This window comes from Telmatherina bonti (assembly GCF_933228915.1).
Source record: "Telmatherina bonti genome assembly, chromosome: 4".
In the NCBI taxonomy this organism is placed as follows: Eukaryota; Metazoa; Chordata; class Actinopteri; order Atheriniformes; family Telmatherinidae; genus Telmatherina; species Telmatherina bonti.
This window is the reverse complement of record NC_136622.1, coordinates 23158117-23177652: the sequence shown is the minus strand read 5'-3', so window position 1 is coordinate 23177652 and position 19536 is coordinate 23158117. Positions and strand designations below refer to the sequence as shown.

The following is a 19536-nucleotide window of genomic DNA, read 5'->3' as shown; positions in this document are numbered from 1 at the left end:
GGTACACGTACTCGTGAGTGAGTTAGGTCACAGGGTTGGAGAGGTCGGCCATCCAGACTGAAATGAGCCTAATGGGACAGAAAATGTGTCCTCGAGGTGAACTCAGCCTTCTCCCATTTCGCCCCCAAACTTCAATGAAGTACCTTTTCAGCCTCGCGACATGGAGGCGGCAGGGCCTAGAAAGGGGTGGAGGGATGCTGCGACTGTGGCGAGCACATTAATTTCTCTAATCTGTCCAGCAACATAAAGGCTTCTGGATTCATTTTTCAGAGCCGTCTCACCACTATTCTACAGCCTTTCGGAGGCAACATCCCAAAAGCAGATTTTAACATCTGTGTTCCTGATAAATTTAAGCGCAGTTGCAACCTCGCGTAAGTGGAGAGTGGTAAAGGGCTCATCCTGGTGTATGTTATTTGATTTCATAAAAAAATACTGGCTACATTCAGGAGCTGTTTTCCACAACATAATACAATACTCAGTGGTGAAAGATTGATGATAGAGAGTACCTCTTCTCTTTGTGTTGTTTTGCCTCCCACTACGCAAGGCATTTTATAAGACCTATTCATGTCACAGTATCAATAATCTATCAAGTTCTTGCGCGTCTATGGGTTTAAGTCATGTTGAAACTCCATCTGTTAAAAAAAATCCTAGGCAAGAAATTGTAGGAAGAAAAAATATTGAGGAGTAGCTGAAGGTGCAGTTTGAAGGATAACTTCTTGTATCAGTCCAGAAGGTCTGCAGACGTAAACAATCCTGCAGTCAGGTGAAAGACGCATCGTGACGTTGCACAGACACTTGCTCAGCGCCGTTTTTGAAACAGAAGGTTTAAATATTCTCTCGAGCTGATGCAAACCTGTGGGCATGAGCTTAAGTGCACATTGTGAAATCACTAAACAAATTTGGCAAAGTGTTTCTACAAGCACAATTCAAATAGCAAACACAAGAAAAACATAAGCACTCTTCTTGACAGGGCCAGTTCTGCTAACAAAGTCAAGACAATTAACCAAATAACTATCCACACTTTAAGATTTGACCAACACCACAGGAGGCATTACATTGAATCTATCTTGATTTCACGACTTTATTTTATTTGTAGTTATTTCACATGTGAAACCTCCGTCGCATGGCGCAGTGGAGTATAGAAAAAGCAGAGCAACTAGTTGCATTACAAAATGGGTAAGAATATAATCACAACCTAAAATCTCTAACAGATAACAAAAGCACTCTTAATTAATCGCATGCATCTTTGTGTTGAAGTCAGGTCGAAGGAAGCAAAGAGCCTCATTTGTGGCACCGGCAGAGGCAGTGTGGACTGGAGGGCCACAGTGGCTCGTCTGAACCGTTAATTGAATGCCCTTCAGACTGAGGAGGTTGCACGTAATGTAGTACAGCGCAAACTACTTATTTTTTTCACATTTTAGAAATAAATTCAGTCCATTAGAAGTGTGGCTTTAACACAAACACGCAAGTACTAATTCCAACACACGCGCACATACACCTCTCACCATGTCTGTACATATTGCAAATTTAAGGACGAAAAAAAAAGAGCTGCAGGGTTGATAACCACAATTTGAAAACACAGTGATTCTTGTTTCCCCCTCATGAACTGTACGATAGTCACACATTATTTGTAGTTTTAAGAAGAAACTCCAAACAACAATGATAGACCTTATACCTAAAATGAACTTCGAGCAAACGTTTGTAAAACTAGTAGACACTCACTGTTTTATTGACCAATTTGATTAGCACAAGTACACTAAACTCCGTTTATTGCATTTCACAATAGTCTGCATTTTAACGGTCTAAACACAATAACAACACCACAAAAAACTAAACTGCTGATCAAAATCCTGTTTCTGAAATATACGAGGTAATTCACACATTGTTGTAATCCTAAACACACAAGTTTAAGATCAATGGTGTGTTCCAGCTTTTTTCATATACCAAAAATAATTATTATAGTGATTTCCTTCCAGTGTTTGAAATAAATAGATTGTGCATTTTACCTTGGGCAGCAGAGCAAAAGAATGGCCCACAATAACATTTTGATAAAATGTATATTTTTCTACTTTTTTTTTCTCCTTCATTCAAAACATTTTTTCAATAAAAAAATCATATTAATTGAACTTCAAATAAATTAAACCCTGTGTCACTTAAAAATAATTAATCGGTATTCGCAGTAATCCATGCCATATAACATGCATTTTATATAAGTTTGGATTGAAAGGAAACCGCACATGATAGCTACGAAAACAAAATATATAACTGTTCTATAAATTACCAGTTCTTTGTCTAGCCACAATCTTGGTATGTGGTTTTATAACCTGGTAATATCCTCGCCATGCTGTGCTCCGGTGAGTTCGTCGGGGGCCCCAGTGTTAGTGGCGGGGGCAGCGGTCACACCGCCGGCTGCTGAGCTTGTGTTGGACCCGGAGGAGGAAGAGGAAGATCTCACTTTGGTGTTCGGAAGCCTGTGATCCTTTTTCCATTTCATCCTGCGGTTTTGAAACCAGATTTTAATCTGTCGTTCGGAGAGAACCAGGGTGTGTGCGATCTCAATGCGCCTCCGCCGAGTTAAATATCGGTTATAGTGGAATTCCTTCTCCAATTCTAAGACTTGCTGCCGGGTGTATGCTGTCCTAGACCGCTTTGGCTCCGTCCCATTGTAACCAGAGTTCACTGGGAAAGGGAGAAGTGGAGAGAAAGGGAGACAGAGAAGGGAGGAAAGGAGGGGTAAACAAGAATGGCCTCAACTGAGATATGGCTTCAAAGATTTATTGGGCATGAATGTTTGGCTGTTTGAGAAATTCAAATGGGAAGTTAAGAACTTCTCAGCGTAATGAGAGGACACTCACATCCAACCATGATCTAAATTATTAATGCAAGATTACAAAGCTCAGTTTTTCTCTCTTCTTCTTCTTGTTCATTTCTCCCCCTCTCTCTATCGCGCAATACATAACAGCAGAAGCCACATGGTGATACGGCTGCCCTGAGTATACCTCGGCTATAAAATTTATGGTGGGTGTAATTACCAATGCCGAGTCGTAAATCCGCCTCAATTGTGCCATTTCAAAGGCTTCCCTGCTATCGGAGCAGGGGCTGGCAACTAGATGGGAGTCAGAGGGACTGATAAAAGGAGGGAAAGGGAGAGAGGATCATGAGGAGTGCGGGGAACATAAACACACAAGTTGCCTACCAGTGCTGACGTGAATTTTCTTCATCCATGGGTACACCACAGGCTGTTTGGAGGAGGCTGTGCTGTTTGGATGCTCCGGGGTGGCTTGGTTGCAGGCTGACGTTGCGGCCGGTGGGGTGGCAGGGGACATGGACAACTGTGGGGTTTCACATGAAGCAGGTTGCCCTTTTCCTGTCAGCAGGTGTGCAGAATGGGGTATTCCATGTCCCCTTGGCGTGTCGGGCTCAGGGATGCTTGCACAGTTATACTGGCGTTCTTGGTAGCTCGCCCGCGGAGGATATAACTCCTGATGGTGATGCTGGTAGCCAGTGTCCCTTGCGCGGCTGTAATATTCTGGACTATGCTCTGGGATGTAGTTATTTTGCGAATATTCCTCGCATGGAGGAAATTTCGGATCAATGTAGTTAGACTCCATCAAATACGAGCTCATGATCATTAATTTCTGGAGTGGAAAATAATTTTTCTAGCTTTGTCGTTTTTCTGCTCCATAAAGCCCTCCTACTTGCGAGCAGCCCTGTAAAGTTACTTTAACCACGTGACCCAATGGCCCAATAGCAGAGTAAGAGGTAGTTCCCGGATAAGGAACCAGAGGTATTTAGCATACCTACAGTCGCCATTGTAGGCACAACGTTCTCTCTCTCTTTTTCTCTGTCTCCCCTCCTTCTCCCCCAGCACTCCGCCATCTCCCCCTCCCTCTCTCTGGTTGTGTTACCAAGGCAATTGATCTTGGGGACAAAACTAGTAGCTGCTGACCAAGGAAAAAATAAAACAGGCAAAATCCACTGGTCTCAATTATTCAAAGGGACAATGGTTCGCCAAGGATAAGGCACAACAATAGTGAACCAATCATTTTCTTAGTTTGCATGCTTTGTATAAAGGTTATTTGTTAATGAATGGAAGCATACTCTTTACCAACAGCATTGCAGATGTGAAACAGATTACTGTCCATTAATACACAAACAAATTAGAGCCGGCAGCCTCTGTAAAGTGTTAGTCCTAAAACACTAATTTTAGAATTAATAATTAGTAGATTGTGACTTAAGGTGTTAGAAAGCACTGGAGAGATGAGATGCTGGATGAATTTTGAAAAGGCTAGATTATTTATGAAGTTGGACAAGGTTGAAGTCTGAAAAGTCTGTCTTGAAAGATTTTTTTTTTTCACGCTCTATAATACAATAATTGGCCTACAAGATCTTACGGAAATTTAGAATGGAAAACAGTAAAAATGGGACAGATTTGCATCAGTATATTTATTAATAACTTCCTGCAATCAAAATACAGGTGTGCCAGTGTGATGTTAAAAAGGAATAACTTATCCTATCACATAATGTACAAAGAAAATTGACAAGAGCAAACACATTTAGCTTGTTCATCTCCTTCTTAAAGCAGCTATCATAAGAAAGAACAAACTTTGTCAGTGTGGGTTTTGATGTCACTGTGACTTTTGTGATTCATCCAACAAAACACCATAGAACTGAAACACTGTTTTAAAAGTTTTAACTTTAAAAACCCATCCCATCACAACCAGCCACAGAGCAGGACTGCAGTGACGCCATAAAAGTGACAAATTTGCAAGAGAATAGTTAAGAAGCACAAATCTGTCAGGGCAAAAACGAGATCAGTAAGAAGTCACAGAACAGCGAAACTATCAGCTGACCTAACATCAGAGGACTAGTACTGTGTAATTGTCATATTTGGTTTCTGCAAGCCAAAACCATGGTAATGCCCATCAGAGATACTAAGTGAAATTATAGGTAGTTCTTCCCTGTTCCTCGCTGAAGTATTTCTTTCTTTGTGGCAATGATTTGCACCATCCTGCAAAGACCTCCTTATCTGCTGCTTGCTGGACATTATGTGTACTTTAAAAATATAAAAATAATAAATTAATACATTTACTAAATCTGGGTAGGGAATGGTATTGGTAGTAAAAATGAAACAGTATGTGGCAGCTGAAAGCCAGATTCAATTAAAGAAACTCCTGAAGAAGGTATAAGAAATTGGGACTTTTCTGAAGAAGAAGAAACAAGTGCATCTGACTCATGCACATAGCTTCACTATCATGTACATGTGTTTTAGCCTCACCTATCCAACTACTTACATCTATATGTAAAGGAAGTTCATTCCAGCTTGCTTTTGGAAATGTTATATTTTAATCCTGGCTGAAGCTCTGACAAGGAGCTAATTTATTAGCTCCTGCTTTTATATTGTAAATTGATCCTGCCTTGTTGCATTGGCTACCACATGACATGAGCGTTTAGCTACCCATTCTTCCTTTAGTCAAATAGAAACACGTTCATTCCTCTGAAATATTAGCAGCTTAATAACAATCATAATAAACTCAATAAAAAAAATATAAGTCTACTTTCTGTCAACAGCTCCGCTTTGCAATTCAAGGGCTCGATTTTCATAACAATAATTACATAATAGGTTTAAAAACGACGTGAAAGTGCGTATCATATTTCTGGCTGTACAGTTTGTAAAGAATGCGCACGACATTTCTATTGCCCCTCGTGAGGATGTTAGAGGCGTTTTATAGAGCAATAAAAGCCGTAAATCAGTCACTTTTAAACGACCCCTGGTTCCTAACGTGTTTTACAGGATCTGACACAGTAGTAGCCGCACACTGCACACATGGCTTTACTCTCTTTGGCCTACCTGCACAATCCATGACTGTTTTGAGGTTATGAATACACTTTGTGACAGTGTTATTGCATTGTTAGCATCTGGGCGTAGGCTGTAAGTATAATCGTTGACATGCAAAAAGCAAGAGGCGTGTGAAGGAGGGGGGGGGGGGGGGGGGGTCATAAGAGCAGATGCAGACCATCCATTGGCTGGCGTGGTATTTCAGTTGCCCATGTATTCCTGTAGAGACGCATTTGCGATTGTTTGAATTGCACACAAATTCGGTTCTACAGGGTACATATAGACAACTAATACGTTTTTTTGGGTTTAACTCTGCAAAGGGGATCTGTCGAGGAAACACCCCAGTCAATAGGTTATCACTGACATCTAATTGGCATGCAGTACAAATAAGTGTAATAACACATTTAACTTCTGCAATACAGAAATATCAAACAAAGTTTATGCAAAGGCAGCTGTTGTTTATCAGAGTTACTGAAGCCAGAAATACAAATCAGTTATTAGAAAAAAAAAAACAACCCAATCATATCCCCATGCCTGCATACATATACACAGTAACACAGAGGACATAGTCTCTTTCTCTCCACATGCAGCCCTGCCTTTGAGGTAGCTCTTCTATGAATATTCAACCACAAACACGCTGGACACAAAGGGACGGCGTGACAGCACAGATGAAAAATAAGTTTCTATTGTTCCCAACCATTTCTTCTGCTTGCTATTACCATACTGACCGCTCAGTAACCTTTATTCCTGTCACTCTGGAGGCTAATGAGAAAAGCCTCGGATGAAAAATGCAATATCGGGCATGTGACACGTTTCGAGGTTATTAAAAACAGCAAACATACTCAAATTGTGAATCAATGGAATTGATTAGAGTGGAGGGGCAATATAGAACTTGAAACAGTGTAAAAAATGTCTTTATCTTCCAGGGCATACATGTTTGGATTTGATTATCTGTCGTTTGTTGATCTAAGAAATATCCTAGGTCAACAGCGAACCATATGGAAACAATCACAAAACCTGAAGTCGTCTTCATTTGGCTAAATATTCTCATTTAAGTACATGCTGTTTGCTGTGCACCCAGTCGGTGTGAAAGAGCTACACGCACACCATATACGCCCTCTCGCCACATGCTCTCTGGCGAACGCATTTTAATATTAGTTAGACAGCCTGACCCGCGTTTCACCCCTCACGTTTGACTGGTTCCAATAGTTCACTGCCAAGGATTATTGATGGAGAGACAGCAATGAATTCTTTCTCCCTACAAATGGCTTTCAGATCGTGCACCTAGTTCAATAACTAGTTATAATATAGAAGTACAAAAAATGAGACCCTCAGGCGAACTAATTTGATGTTTCATTTGTTCATTTGAGAGATTATGAAGCTTTCCTTCCCACTCTGTCTTTTACAAAATAACAGTTTACAACCTTGTTCACACATGTAGTTATGTAAACAAAATAAATATGTACACAACTATGTGGAGGTTGTTGTGTTGTGTTCATTTTTATTTTGGTGGCCAAGTAGCTACATGACCTGGGTCCATATAGGGCAGCAATAATATATGCACTCCGATGAAAATGGTTACGATGCGCTTTTAATCAAACCCTTAACCTAATAGCCTTTACGCATTTATTCTCCCCAGGTGTAATAACATTGGCTAGATGGTCCAGTTAAAATAAAAAGTTTTAATGAAGTGAAGACAGACTGGAGACTAGTTAGATATGAATGGTCCTTGAAAGCAGTAGTCAGGGGAGCAGAGGTGGTTTTTTTTAGGAAACTGTATTCTCGCCATATAAACCGCTGGTTGGTTTTACTGCAGTGTTGTGGTTCATTTCTGTTCAAACCTACACTGCGCAACTCGTGCTTTATTAATCATATGAAGGAAGGATGCAATGCGGTTTTAACTTGATACGAAAAATACTAAGATTGGCTCTTAAACAAATAAAAATCTAAATAAATTTAACCCTTAGACATCGGGATTTTTATGTGGGCAGACATTTGTTTGCCTTCAGCAAAATAACAAGCTCCACAATGCAAGTAGACTCCTGACTTGGCTTAAGTCAGGTGGATCCGCGTGAGGCGATGCTGAACACTTACTTATAACTCCACGTACCTGCACATTTTGACCCGACGGACTGTCTGAAACAAGGAGAGAACATTTTGATTAAGAATAATGCAATTTTATTTCTCTTTGTTGCAAACGCAAATAAAAACTCCAAATGCAATGCTGCAAGCTGTTACACTGAACATTTTAATTTTAACACACCTTTATCATAGGTGTGGAGACTATATAAATCATAATCTAAAATCTCCTGAATGAATTACTTTCCCATTTGAAAATTCACATTTGCAGACATATTAGAATAAAACCAGCTTGCAATTATAATTCTCGGTTTTGGTTCTGTTTTAAAATATCACAAAAGTCAGCAAATGAAAGCAAAATCAAATAGATAAATACAATTAAATTATCTGACAAACTGTGTTTAAACTATGTTTTATGCATAGGCCTTCTCCTACGCTGCCCTTTTCTTCTAGGTTGCCCTAGAAAATGTTTTGACATGTGCGAGCTCCTATACATCACACGGACCATGGACAAAAATTTTGGACGGTTAGTAAAACTAAATTTACAAGTATTTTGGTATTTCTTTGAGTAAATTTCTTTTTATTGGAAATTTCTGTATTTTAGTGCGACTAAATTGTGGCAGTCATTTAAAAAAATCATGACTTTGTCTTCACATTGTAAATAAAGTCTTGTGTTCACAAAAGAACTAATGGAGTTTTATGGTCCTTATTTTGATTCAGACAAAGGAAAGTCTGTGGTCACCCGGAAATGACCTCTGCAGATTGAATGATGACGGCGTCAGCTCCACAGGTCAAAGAAAGGAATACAGTTCGGAGAAAAGCCGCGAAAACGGATGTTTAGACTGATTCACTTGTATTGTGGAGAAGTGTTTTGACAAAGACTGTTTTAAAATAAAATATATTTAAATTTAACATTAAGAAAAAACATATGTACAATTAGTTTGATTTCAATAATCATATTGTAGGCAAAACTAATGTAAAGATTATTTCTGTTTAAAAACAGAAATTATTTTGTTTTGACATAAATAAAATAGGTTTTGGAAATGATCATTTCCTGGTCGTGGACAACAAAAAAGGGGGGTACAACAGGACACAATACCTGTAAAGAAGAACATCTCTACTCGATGCCCTCTCTAGGACACGTTGCCCCCACCACAGTGAATCACTCATACAGGAGCGAGTTCAACAGTGCCCCCTATCGAACGTGTATGATTTACACTATACGAAACGTGAAACTTGACTAAATAAATAGACGAAATAAACATTTAAAAAACTACAGAACCACCATCTGGACTGTATATATAAATTACATTGAAATCAGGGTGCAAACTTCCCATTTGGATGGAAGTTGAATTTAAAAAGAAAATGATCATTTCTGTTTCATCATTAGCTTGTGATGTTGACGTCAGCAACTGCCTGTCAACCATGCTAAAACGTATCCAAATGAAACTTGATTTCAAAATGTGCAATTTCACACAGTGGCTAAGAAGCGCGAACTGTTTGTAAAGACAAACGTGTTTTTGTTAAGGCACATAATAAATGGTGTGCACAACTGAGCAACTGAAGAATGTTGAGGTTACAAGGTTACAGTGCCTCATCAAGCTCCAAACGGTTTAATTTAGCAATATCTGTCTAATGACAAGTTGAAGGAGGCGTTGGGATGAAAACAGGAGTTTGTCAGTCCACATGGACTTTTCACATGGGGAGAAAGCGCCTACATCTTGAGTTCATGTTCATGTCTGGACTTGAGTTTGGATCATGCAAGAATTACCATGCAATTCTGCACGACCCTCAGACAACAGTGAGGATACAGTAACTGAAATGGATATGCCTAAAATTCACTCAAAGATTTTCTTCTTTCTTTGAAGTTTAATTAAGATATTTATCATTATTTCCAGACTGTATTTTACATAGAATTATAAAATACAGTGGGCATTTTCAACCAAAATCGCATGCAGCTGATTGTGCTCCAAGGACATGAGAAAGTGAGTTGGAGAGAGCGAGAGAGACAGAAAGAGAGAGAGAGACTGAGAGAGACTGAAAGAGAGATGGGGGCGGGGTGGAGAGCTGGAAGATTTTTTTATGGTTTTGGCTCACTTTTCCTTTTCTTCAGTCACTTTTCTTTCATTTTTTTCTTTTTCGTACAAACAGAACAAATATCTAAAGCAAACAACTGAATCATTGCGGCTGAAATTGTAGGTCAAATTTGTAGCAGGGCATTCAAATATTTTTTTGCCCTTTAAAGATTAAAATCTTGTAGACAGTAAACACAACCTAAGAATAATATTGCTTTAAATGAGCGTATGTCCTAAAATAACCACGATCGGCATTTCTCTACTATCCTTCTTTTTCCTTCCTTTGAAGATTTCTTTCATATATATATATATATATATATATATATATATATATATATATATATATATACATATACACACACACACACACACACATATATATATATATATATATATATATATATGTGTGTGTGTGTGTGTGTGTGTGTGTGTGTGTGTGTGTGTGTGTGTGTGTAAGTTGAATATGCATTAGTCCTTCAAATAGTAAAATATACATTGGTTCATTTTCAAAACAATATTAATTATCAGTTAATAGTTTTTAATTCTAAGTAAAATACATAAGAACCCGCGCATTCAAAGTCTCAACAGCATAACATTAAAATTACATTATTTTCACGGCGAAATAAACGGCATCTACTAGGCCTCTACTTAAAGTTAAAGAAACTTACTGCAGCTCTTAGACCTCCGTACCTCTTCACTCCACAGTCCAGAGAAAGTCACTGCATCCTCACTGCCACAAAGCCCTCCCTTCTTCCGATAAGGGGAAGCCGGCAGCTGCAATTCTGGACAGTTAAGATTATATATGATGTGTATATATCGAAGGTTTGTCAGCTCTTCCAGGTCATAAAACCCACTTAAATGACACCACGTGCTTCCCATGCACCATTCACAGGCTCTGCTTGGGGCAATTGGCATATGTAACCTTGTAAACTTTAAAATACCCTAAAAGAAAGACATACAAAAAAGGATTGAATACATCTTTAGGCCTACCAGATCGCAGATAAAGTGGAAGCTGCTCTGATCGGTTCACATATCGTGAAGGAAGCTCATTAGGAATTTATTAATTTCAAAGGTGAGTTCATTTTTAAAACGTTTTTCCCTTTATTTTCATTAATTTTTTTTAGAGAAAGGGGTGACCCTGAAAAGATTTTGGGATATTCTGTGTCATCACTCCATTCATGCCGCAACAGACACCCAGCATGTGGGTTGTCTTTATCACGGTAGGACAGTGTTACTTTGACTTCAGTGATATTAATTAGCACGATGTTAATATAAAGTGGCCATGTGGCCTTTAGAATGGTGACACGTCAGGCTGCACAAGACAGCAAAGTTTAGCGTCCATGTTGAGTTGTTCTCATATCAGTGTGTGTATGTCTTCCTTTCCTGACAAAACAGGAAACGGAGTGTGCCTGCATAGTGGTGGAAACGGGGCAATAAAGTTTTATGAGGGCTTTAAACTTCAGAGCGCGTTTGTCAGCTCGAGAAATTCTGGGGAAAACTCGTGAAGTGTAGTCAAACAAAGGGAATTCTACGTGTAGATGTGCAGCTAATTCTTCTTATTCCCACAGTACAAAATATTAATTGTAAGTCAATAATATTTTTGCAATAAAACACTGATGTCAACAACAAAAATGGGAACACTGACAGTTGGCAATCTCCTTACTTTCAACAACTTTATTGGTTACAATAAACAAACAGGCCATCTCTCAGTCTAGGCCTTGTGTTTACAAGGCACCTTTAGTTTACAAAGGGGAGCTCCATTGCACATTACATTATCACATTTAGTCACTGAAGTACATATAATCATCCAGATTCACAAGAATAAGACAATGACAACTGATGCCTTCACAGATATCCATTCACAAAGACTGAACACACAACAAGTTCAACAACATCCTAAGTTCGACACATTCATTTTAAAATAAAATAGATGGGGGTGAAATGTTATTAACACGTTGGTTCAAATTATTTTGCATCTGTTTGATTCACTGGCCTTAGATTTTTTTTTATTTTTTTTTATGATGGCATAGCTTGATATTATGTGACCACTGTCCACTACTTCTACCCCCCATTAATACAGATTATTAATATTTTACAGCTTTTCAATACAAAGCGGACCAAAGCCAGTCAGCGTGAAAGCTCCCCTCAGCCTCATGTTTCCTTTGCGTAGTAAAGTGGGGTTATCATCGCATGGGCAGCAAATTAATTTAGAAATGTAAACCAATTGATCAAAGTGAGTGATATTCAATATATTAGGTCCCAAACTGCAGCAAGTGACACATAATTGGTGATGAAGCACACGGAGCGGTGTCATGATGTCATTGCTCCTAGCGGTTCATCTGAAGGTCAGGCAGCACTCCAGCACTGCGCAGTCAGGGATGGCTGAAAACGTACTGCATGCAACCCGTTCTCTTGCAGTATTTTTACTCCTTCACTTTGATCTTTGAGTCTTTCTTCCATTTCATTCGTCTGTTCTGGAACCAAATTTTGATCTGCCTCTCGTTTAGACACAGAGTGTGGGCGATCTCTATGCGCCTGCGGCGGCTTAGGTACCGGTTGAAGTGAAACTCTTTCTCCAGCTCCAGAGTCTGGTACCGGGTGTAACTGGTCCTGGACCGCTTACCTTCCGATTCTGAAGTAGCATTAAAATAAGTTAGTTTTCAAAAGCATAAATAGAATAATGATAGATCATGTTCAACTGCAACTATTTGTTGCATTAAATAAAGCTTATTTATCAAAATTGTTCACAATGCAAGCAAATATCTCTTAGGTTCACTTTCACTCAGAGTTTAAATATCAAATAGTTTAGAATTAGCTGATATGAACTGATATACATGGTGGATTTGTGCAATAAAATATATGTTTTCATGAGGATGAATGAATAGACCTAGCCGTAAATGAAAAATATTGCATAAATAATTCTAAAAGTAAGATTAACTAATGATAGCTTAAAACATTTCCCTTAATTGTAATGTGTGAGTCCAGATAACTTGAACAGAACGGGCTTCAATCCAAACCACTGCAGTAGTGTAGAGTTAATGTTGTAAGGTAATAAAAGTATATGATACAAATAAATGGAATTAAAAACAGAAAGGTTGTTTTTTCCAGATATTTCCACATTAATAGAATTGCACAAGCATGTTAAGTAAAGAAACAGTTCTCTAGATTTAAAATTTACCGTCCCTGTTGTGTGTTTCTGTATGTTTACATTCGTCCATAGCTTTTTTGTTTGTTTGTAGCAGCTAAAGTGCTCACTGTCCATCTTGCAGTCTTCTGATAATCAATAGTTCGAAGACACGGAGAAGAGACATGCCTATTGAAATCTTTTCGAGGTGAAAAGTTCATGATTAGGTCAGGGCATTGATGTTTCCCAGAGTTCAATTTAAGGCTAAGGCTTTCCCCCCTCACTGTTTCATGATGTACAACGCAGATTATAAACAACAACGACGACAAAAAAAAAAAGCAACAAGTAACGCCCTTAGTTGCATTTGAGGTATTATTTCATAGTTTTATCATAGTTTTGTTCTCTTATCCAATTATACAACTATAAATCACACCATAGATCACCTCTTCACCGTAACAGAGCAGGTTTACGAGCAATGGATGCCTTTGTCATAAAATTTATGACCGCAAGTTTTTATTATTTCCTGCGTTTGGCCTATAAAACTCAAGAGGGACACTGGAACGAGCGAAAAGATCTGTTGCTACGTTAAGAGTGAATAAGGGAAAGCGTCTCAGCCGCACTTTAGAAAAGAGGCAAACTTTACCGTGGCTCATGTGCAGTTTTGTCATCCATGGATAAATCTGTGGCCGCTGCTCACTATCCCGAAGATGATTCGCATTTGTGTTTCGTTTCACTGTTTGCGTGTTATCCGCATTTTTGTCGCTCTCCTTGTTCTTGTTGCCGAGGGATTTGGCGCTCTTCTCTGGATCTCTGTCTGCTCCTCGTCCGTAACTGAGCCCGCTTGCGTCCATGGACGAGCTACTAGACACCATAGTTATAAGTGTTCCTGACGGGAGAGCAGTATCCTTGTTGCCACGCAGGCTAGTTTTCATCTCCCTCTGTTCGGCAGAAGTCGTGGGGACGGGACAAGAGTAAATCCCGTTCACATTAACACCCTCATAACGGCTGGACCTGCGCCCAGATAAATCGAAACTAAACATAGTGTTAGGAGAAGTTGTCTCGTCTGTTTTCCTGAGACTGGAGCTGTCAACATAAATGCTCATTTAAACTCCCACCGACACTTTTTAAAATCTAGCCTACTCAGAGCTGCGGGATTTGTGCCACGCGTATTTCCTTCTTTTGGTTGGTCATTGCGTTTGGAGCCGCTTTTAGAAAACCTAAAACTGTCTCCTCTAAAAAAAAAAATATTATTAATCCACAATTTATAGTAGGAGTACGCTTTCTTGTCCTTTTTTTATTCTTGATCCGTCGTGCCATGCCCAAATATGGGGTATTTGTATGCGATCACGTGCACATGTTGGCCAGTCATAAATTGGCTTGATACTCAATGGAGATATTGATGAATAGCTGAAACGTGTCCGATAAACTTTGAGCTGTTGGTTGTTGGAACCAGCCAGGGATTCTTTAGCGTAAAAGAAGGGCAGGACAAGAGCGTCATCTGGTGTCTGGAATGGAGCAGGACGATCCGGACGGGGCTCTGTGCCACTGAGGCACCAGGGTACACCAACTGTTATAATAATAATAATAATAATAATAATAATAATAATAATAATAATAATAATAATAATAAAAATAATAATAATAATTTATATATTTAGGAATATATTTATTGTAGTCACAATAAATGTGTTTCATATCACAGCGTATGATATGCTGAACAATTATTCATTCCCGTTCTCTCATTATGCCAACCATAATCTGTAAGTTAAATTAGATCAAATTAAGTCGATTTTTTTTCACCACTCTATTTATTCCTACTTGACTTTACAACTTACAGGCAAAGCATGTGGAGAAATTTAAACAAATTGACAAACATTTCTTTCTCATTTATGCTCCACGTTTGTGTTCCACAAGGACATCCCTGCTTTTAAAAATCATCTGACTCGTGTCACAATATAACGAAAAGGGAGACGTATGTTTGAAAAGACTTTTTTATTTCATGATACACAATAATGACAAAACATGATTTTGAAACTCTCAAAGAAAAGTGAAGAATTAATTGTGTAAAAAAATGATCTCACGAGAAAAGCGTATTGTGTCAAATGATCAAAGAACAAGAAGTTAGGCGCTGTTTTACATGATACAGTCCCAACAAAGCGGCTAAATACACAGGTCTTCACGGAATTTACATAATATTCTGTTGCTTTTTCATTATATACAGGTATTTCAGTGGAGGCTGTTTGTGAACTGGACACTCTCCGTAGAACTTTTAGGTTAATGCAGGGACTTTTTTTTCTGCAGATAGTTCAAGTACTAGTTTATACTGTGATCGAGTGTCCTTAATGCCGTGGAATGTGCATGTTCAATAATGAGCTAAGTCAAGCCAACACTGTATTTAGTGAGGTGATCAAAGAGTTCACAGTGATGGATGGGGTGTAGGGGTAACTACACAGATTTCCCGGCACGGGAAATAACGGAAAGAATAATACTTCTTTTTATTTTCACAATGAAAGTGTGACATCGCAGTAATAATTATAACAATAAAATCCCCCTCAATGCTCCAAATGTCATAGGGACCAAACTGCCGCTGAAATTATTTTTGATATCTAAGTTTCCACATTCCTGTGGTCAATGTGAAATAAAGAGCATCGAAGAGGCCATCATGCAGTGAAGTCGTTCTCAAGTCCACATAGATTTTTAGGTAGTTACGTTGGGTTTAAATGGTCATCAGGCGTAATCGTCTTTTAACTATTCCTTCTTCTTGTCCTCATCATTCCCTTCTTCCATTGCACCACCGCGGTCCTCTTGTTGTGACGTTCCTGTCTGTTCACTTCCAGTTACCGTGGAAGTCAGGTTGCTCTCTTTCTTCCATTTCATCCGTCGGTTCTGAAACCAGATTTTGATCTGCCTCTCCGTCAAACAAAGCGCATTTGCTATTTCAATGCGTCTACGCCTTGTCAGGTAGCGGTTAAAGTGAAACTCTTTCTCCAGCTCCAGTGTTTGGTAACGAGAGTATATTTGACGTCCTCTGCGTCTGTCCGTCCCGTAGCCCACTCCTGCTGGAATATAAAATAAAGACACTAATTTAGTCGCTAACAATACCAAGTCACGTTTCATGTAGAAACATGGCCTGTGGTTTATGTGGATTATACTTAAGGCGGTACTTAATAAGCTGCTTGATCAGAACTTATACTACATTTCAAGAACTATATTTTAAAAAAGAAACATTTTAGATTCTGGACCTATTTCAAAGAGCATCTTTACTTTATTATGCAAATGATTTTAAAAAAAAAAAGCCTCAGACACATTGTCTCTGTCTCATATTACCGATTATGGCTACTATATCATTCTTAAAATGAAAGCTGTTTGTTTGTACATGTTAGGCCTACAAGTCGAGGGGATACAGTAATGTTTTATGAGGCCATAAAAAGTAACTTACTCTCTTGGTAAGACAAATCGTAAAACTGGCCCATTTCCTTAATTTATTTGTCATAGTAAAACTCACCGCTGTGTGAGTTCATTCGCTGCATCCACGGGTAGATCGGGATGTTACTTTTCTGCTCCTGGGCTCCTGCTCTTCCTTGATCCAAACTGTACTCTTGAGCAATGTGGCTTTGTGTGTTGAGCCCCATGTTTGTTTGTCTGCAGCTGGGCAGCACGTCCTTGTCTTGGAGAAATACGTTTGATCCATATTCATACTGTGCCCTGCCAGAGCCAAAAACGACATTATCTTGAGGAGAGTAGAAAGGTGCATATATCCGATTCTGGGTCACGGCAGCGCCATAGGAAGAAAAATGCCTGACTGTGTCATAGGTGGTGGAGTTTAGAGGAACGTTTGGCAAAACATCTTGACCACCGGATAAATGGCAGGAGAGCGACGGGTTTGCAAAATAAGAATTCATACCTTGCTTGTAACCGTCTCTCCAACTCTCCCCACTTATTTATCGGTCTCTTTTCACTCTCTGCTGCAAATGTCTTCCCGATCTGAGTCAGCCAGCCACCTTTCTTCTTGACTTTCAGTTTACCGCGATTTTCTGCCTCTCTAACTGGAAGTGGGCTACTTTGAGGATTGAAAATTATTAATTTCCAATCTCCGGTTAAGACGCACAAGCCCGAGTGTTATAGCTGAGGCTTGGCTCGGTGAGAGACAATATGACAATGTCAGCTGACCATTCTCAACCAATTGAGACGCAGGAGTTGAGGCGAAACTGTAGCTTTTAGCTCGGAGCTTGAACATGAGTGCTAAATGCCGATAAACAAAACGTAGACTTGAAGTAGTACACTATCCTGCATGGCTGGATAAGGAGCTTTCGGTTTGAACTTTAAAGAGATTCAGTTTTAACGAGGAAAAAAGCACATAATGTTGTCACGTTCACTACAGTGATTAGAAAGCAAGCAGGATTTCTGGATGAAAATTCATGAAATCATGTATTTATCTATTCTTAAGAGTGCAGTTCAGCAATATTAAGAAATAAAATGAGGCACAATACAGAGCCCTTAACTGTAATACTAACTTCTTATGTGAGTATATGTAGGCTATAAGAGAATGTGTCTGTGTGTGTGTGTGTGTGTGTGTGTGTGTGTGTGTGTGTGTGTGTGTGTGTGTGTGTGTGCGTGTGTTGCATATGTGTCCAAACTCACTTTTTATTTCATAACGCAACTGCAGAGATAAAGGTTACATCACCAACAATGCGCTGCCTAACAAATTTGTTGCCCTTCATGAGGATTAAAACTAGTATTAGCCGTGTACTGTTTATGTGCAACATACCAGGGAGTTTCCAAAACAGGGGAAATATTATTATTATTTTTTTATTATTTGTTTATTTATTTATCTTTTTGTCTGTAAATTATTTGGCAAAAGAGCACTTTTCATGTTTTTGCAGTTAACTGGGGGATGGTGTAGGTGGTAAGAATGCGTTTATGGTCTCTTCTGTGAGGGCAATAAAAACAAGTGACGTTCCCCAGCTTACTAACAACTATCTCTGCAGAAGAGCTTTGCAACTCAGACAGAATTGCACAGATTTAGAAATAAAAGCGACGTACAGCACAAATAACAAACAGAATACAATACAGGTACAAGTTCAGAAAGTGGATAAGAAGTGCGTCTGAGATGTTTACTTCACCCAGCAATCTTGGTGAAGAAAATCAGAAAAAATCCTAATTAATTTTGGTTTTGTACCTCCAGCAAGACGTCAGACAAATACATCCAAGCCAACTGTAACCGTCAGGTACCTTGTCTTAAACTCAAACATAAGGTGAAGACTTCAGATAAATGTTAAAACCTGAAGAGTCAAACACAGTGCGCCATAGGCTGTGTACAGATGTTTTCTGTCTTTTCTCCTCATTCTAAGCTTGCCTTGACCTTCCGCTGGGGAAAAAAAGGACGAACGGGAATTGATCATTTTCGCTGTAAGAAATTGTGGGTTTGAAAATCCATTTTATAATGTTAAGAGAGAAATATTTCAAAATTGCTAAACTAAAACTTGCTATCTATCTATCTATCTATCTATCTATCTATCTATCTATCTATCTATCTATCTATCTATCTATCTATCTATCTATCTATCTATCTATCTATCTATCTATCTATCTATCCAAAATTAGATGTCAACTTTTTTTTTTTTTTTTTACCCCAAAAGAAAACAAAAGAATACAAATGTTTATTAAACCTTTACAAATAAAATAGAAACTATCCATGCACTTGGAACGACAAGTGACATTATCTACCCGTTTATCAAGAAGCCATACCAAGAAAATAATCAATAATACTATTTAGAATGTCTGGTCAAACGAAGTCACTCTAGCCAAAGCAACTTATTGGTTCAGCTCATCGATTACTTCAATAGAATGAAAACAAAAAGCCTAAACATGCAACTGTTTGGTCTGTTGTGTGGGATCCTGAAAAGCCCATAAAAGAGACAAGAACAAAGAGAAGGAAGTAGCTGGTGCAATAAAAGTTTGCTTTCACCTATTCGTGGCCATATGTGACATCCGAATCACAGAAAATTCCGGCAAATAAAGCGACGATTGTAAGCTGCCACAGTATCATTGTTTATTTTGCTTCCCCGTTATCCTCAGTTTTTCGATTAATTAAAACGGATTATTTGAAGACAAGAAAAAGTACACACAAAAAGACAAGACTTCTTACCTAGTTAATACCCTTAATATTTGGCAACTAAAGATCGTGTTGGACAGAAAACCTGAACTCACCCCTTAACACTGACACTTGAAATCCAGATTTAAACTATATAAAAGGCAAATGTGGAAAAATAACTGGTGCTTCTACTGTGACTTTCTTAATTTGTCATGCTCACGATGTCAACAGGATGTGTAGTGGATTTGCGAACAGTGTTTACTCGCAATTTCCGTATCCTTGACGTATTCGGTTTGAAATTTTCGTACAAACTTGTTAAAATCAA

At 38.7% G+C, this 19536-nt stretch overlaps 3 protein-coding genes across 6 annotated transcripts in view; all 3 read right to left on the bottom strand.

The window, feature by feature from the left end:
- Positions 1–19536, bottom strand: part of LOC306755196 (homeobox protein Hox-C4a) — a 51583-nt gene that overhangs the window by 8522 nt on the left and 23525 nt on the right. Inside the window, exons 1-2 of one of the 4 annotated variants that reach the window (XM_079239494.1) lie at positions 3197–5937; positions 2282–2679 (exon numbers count right to left, since the gene is read on the bottom strand). The exons of 1 other annotated variant lie outside the window; for it this stretch is intronic. In XM_079239494.1, coding sequence (XP_079095620.1) covers positions 2318–2679; positions 3197–3632 — 798 coding nt within the window. In that variant the 5' untranslated portion in view covers positions 3633–5937 and the 3' untranslated portion in view covers positions 2282–2317. Of the gene's footprint in view, positions 1–1181; positions 2680–3196; positions 5938–19536 lie in introns of those variants that run through there. 2 more of the 4 variants (XM_079239496.1, XM_079239495.1) reach the window with 2 other exon arrangements.
- hoxc5a (homeobox C5a) lies at positions 11705–14220 on the bottom strand (the record flags this gene model as incomplete). Its single annotated transcript, XM_079239498.1, has 2 exons — positions 11705–12625; positions 13761–14220. 2 exons carry the CDS (start codon positions 14218–14220, stop codon positions 12417–12419), a joined length of 669 nt encoding a protein of 222 aa, XP_079095624.1. The 3' UTR covers positions 11705–12416.
- Positions 15866–17037, bottom strand: hoxc6a (homeobox C6a; the record flags this gene model as incomplete). Its single annotated transcript, XM_079238832.1, has 2 exons — positions 16623–17037; positions 15866–16173 (listed from the first exon to the last, which is right to left on the bottom strand). Exons 1-2 carry the CDS (start codon positions 17017–17019, stop codon positions 15866–15868), a joined length of 705 nt encoding a protein of 234 aa, XP_079094958.1. The 5' UTR covers positions 17020–17037.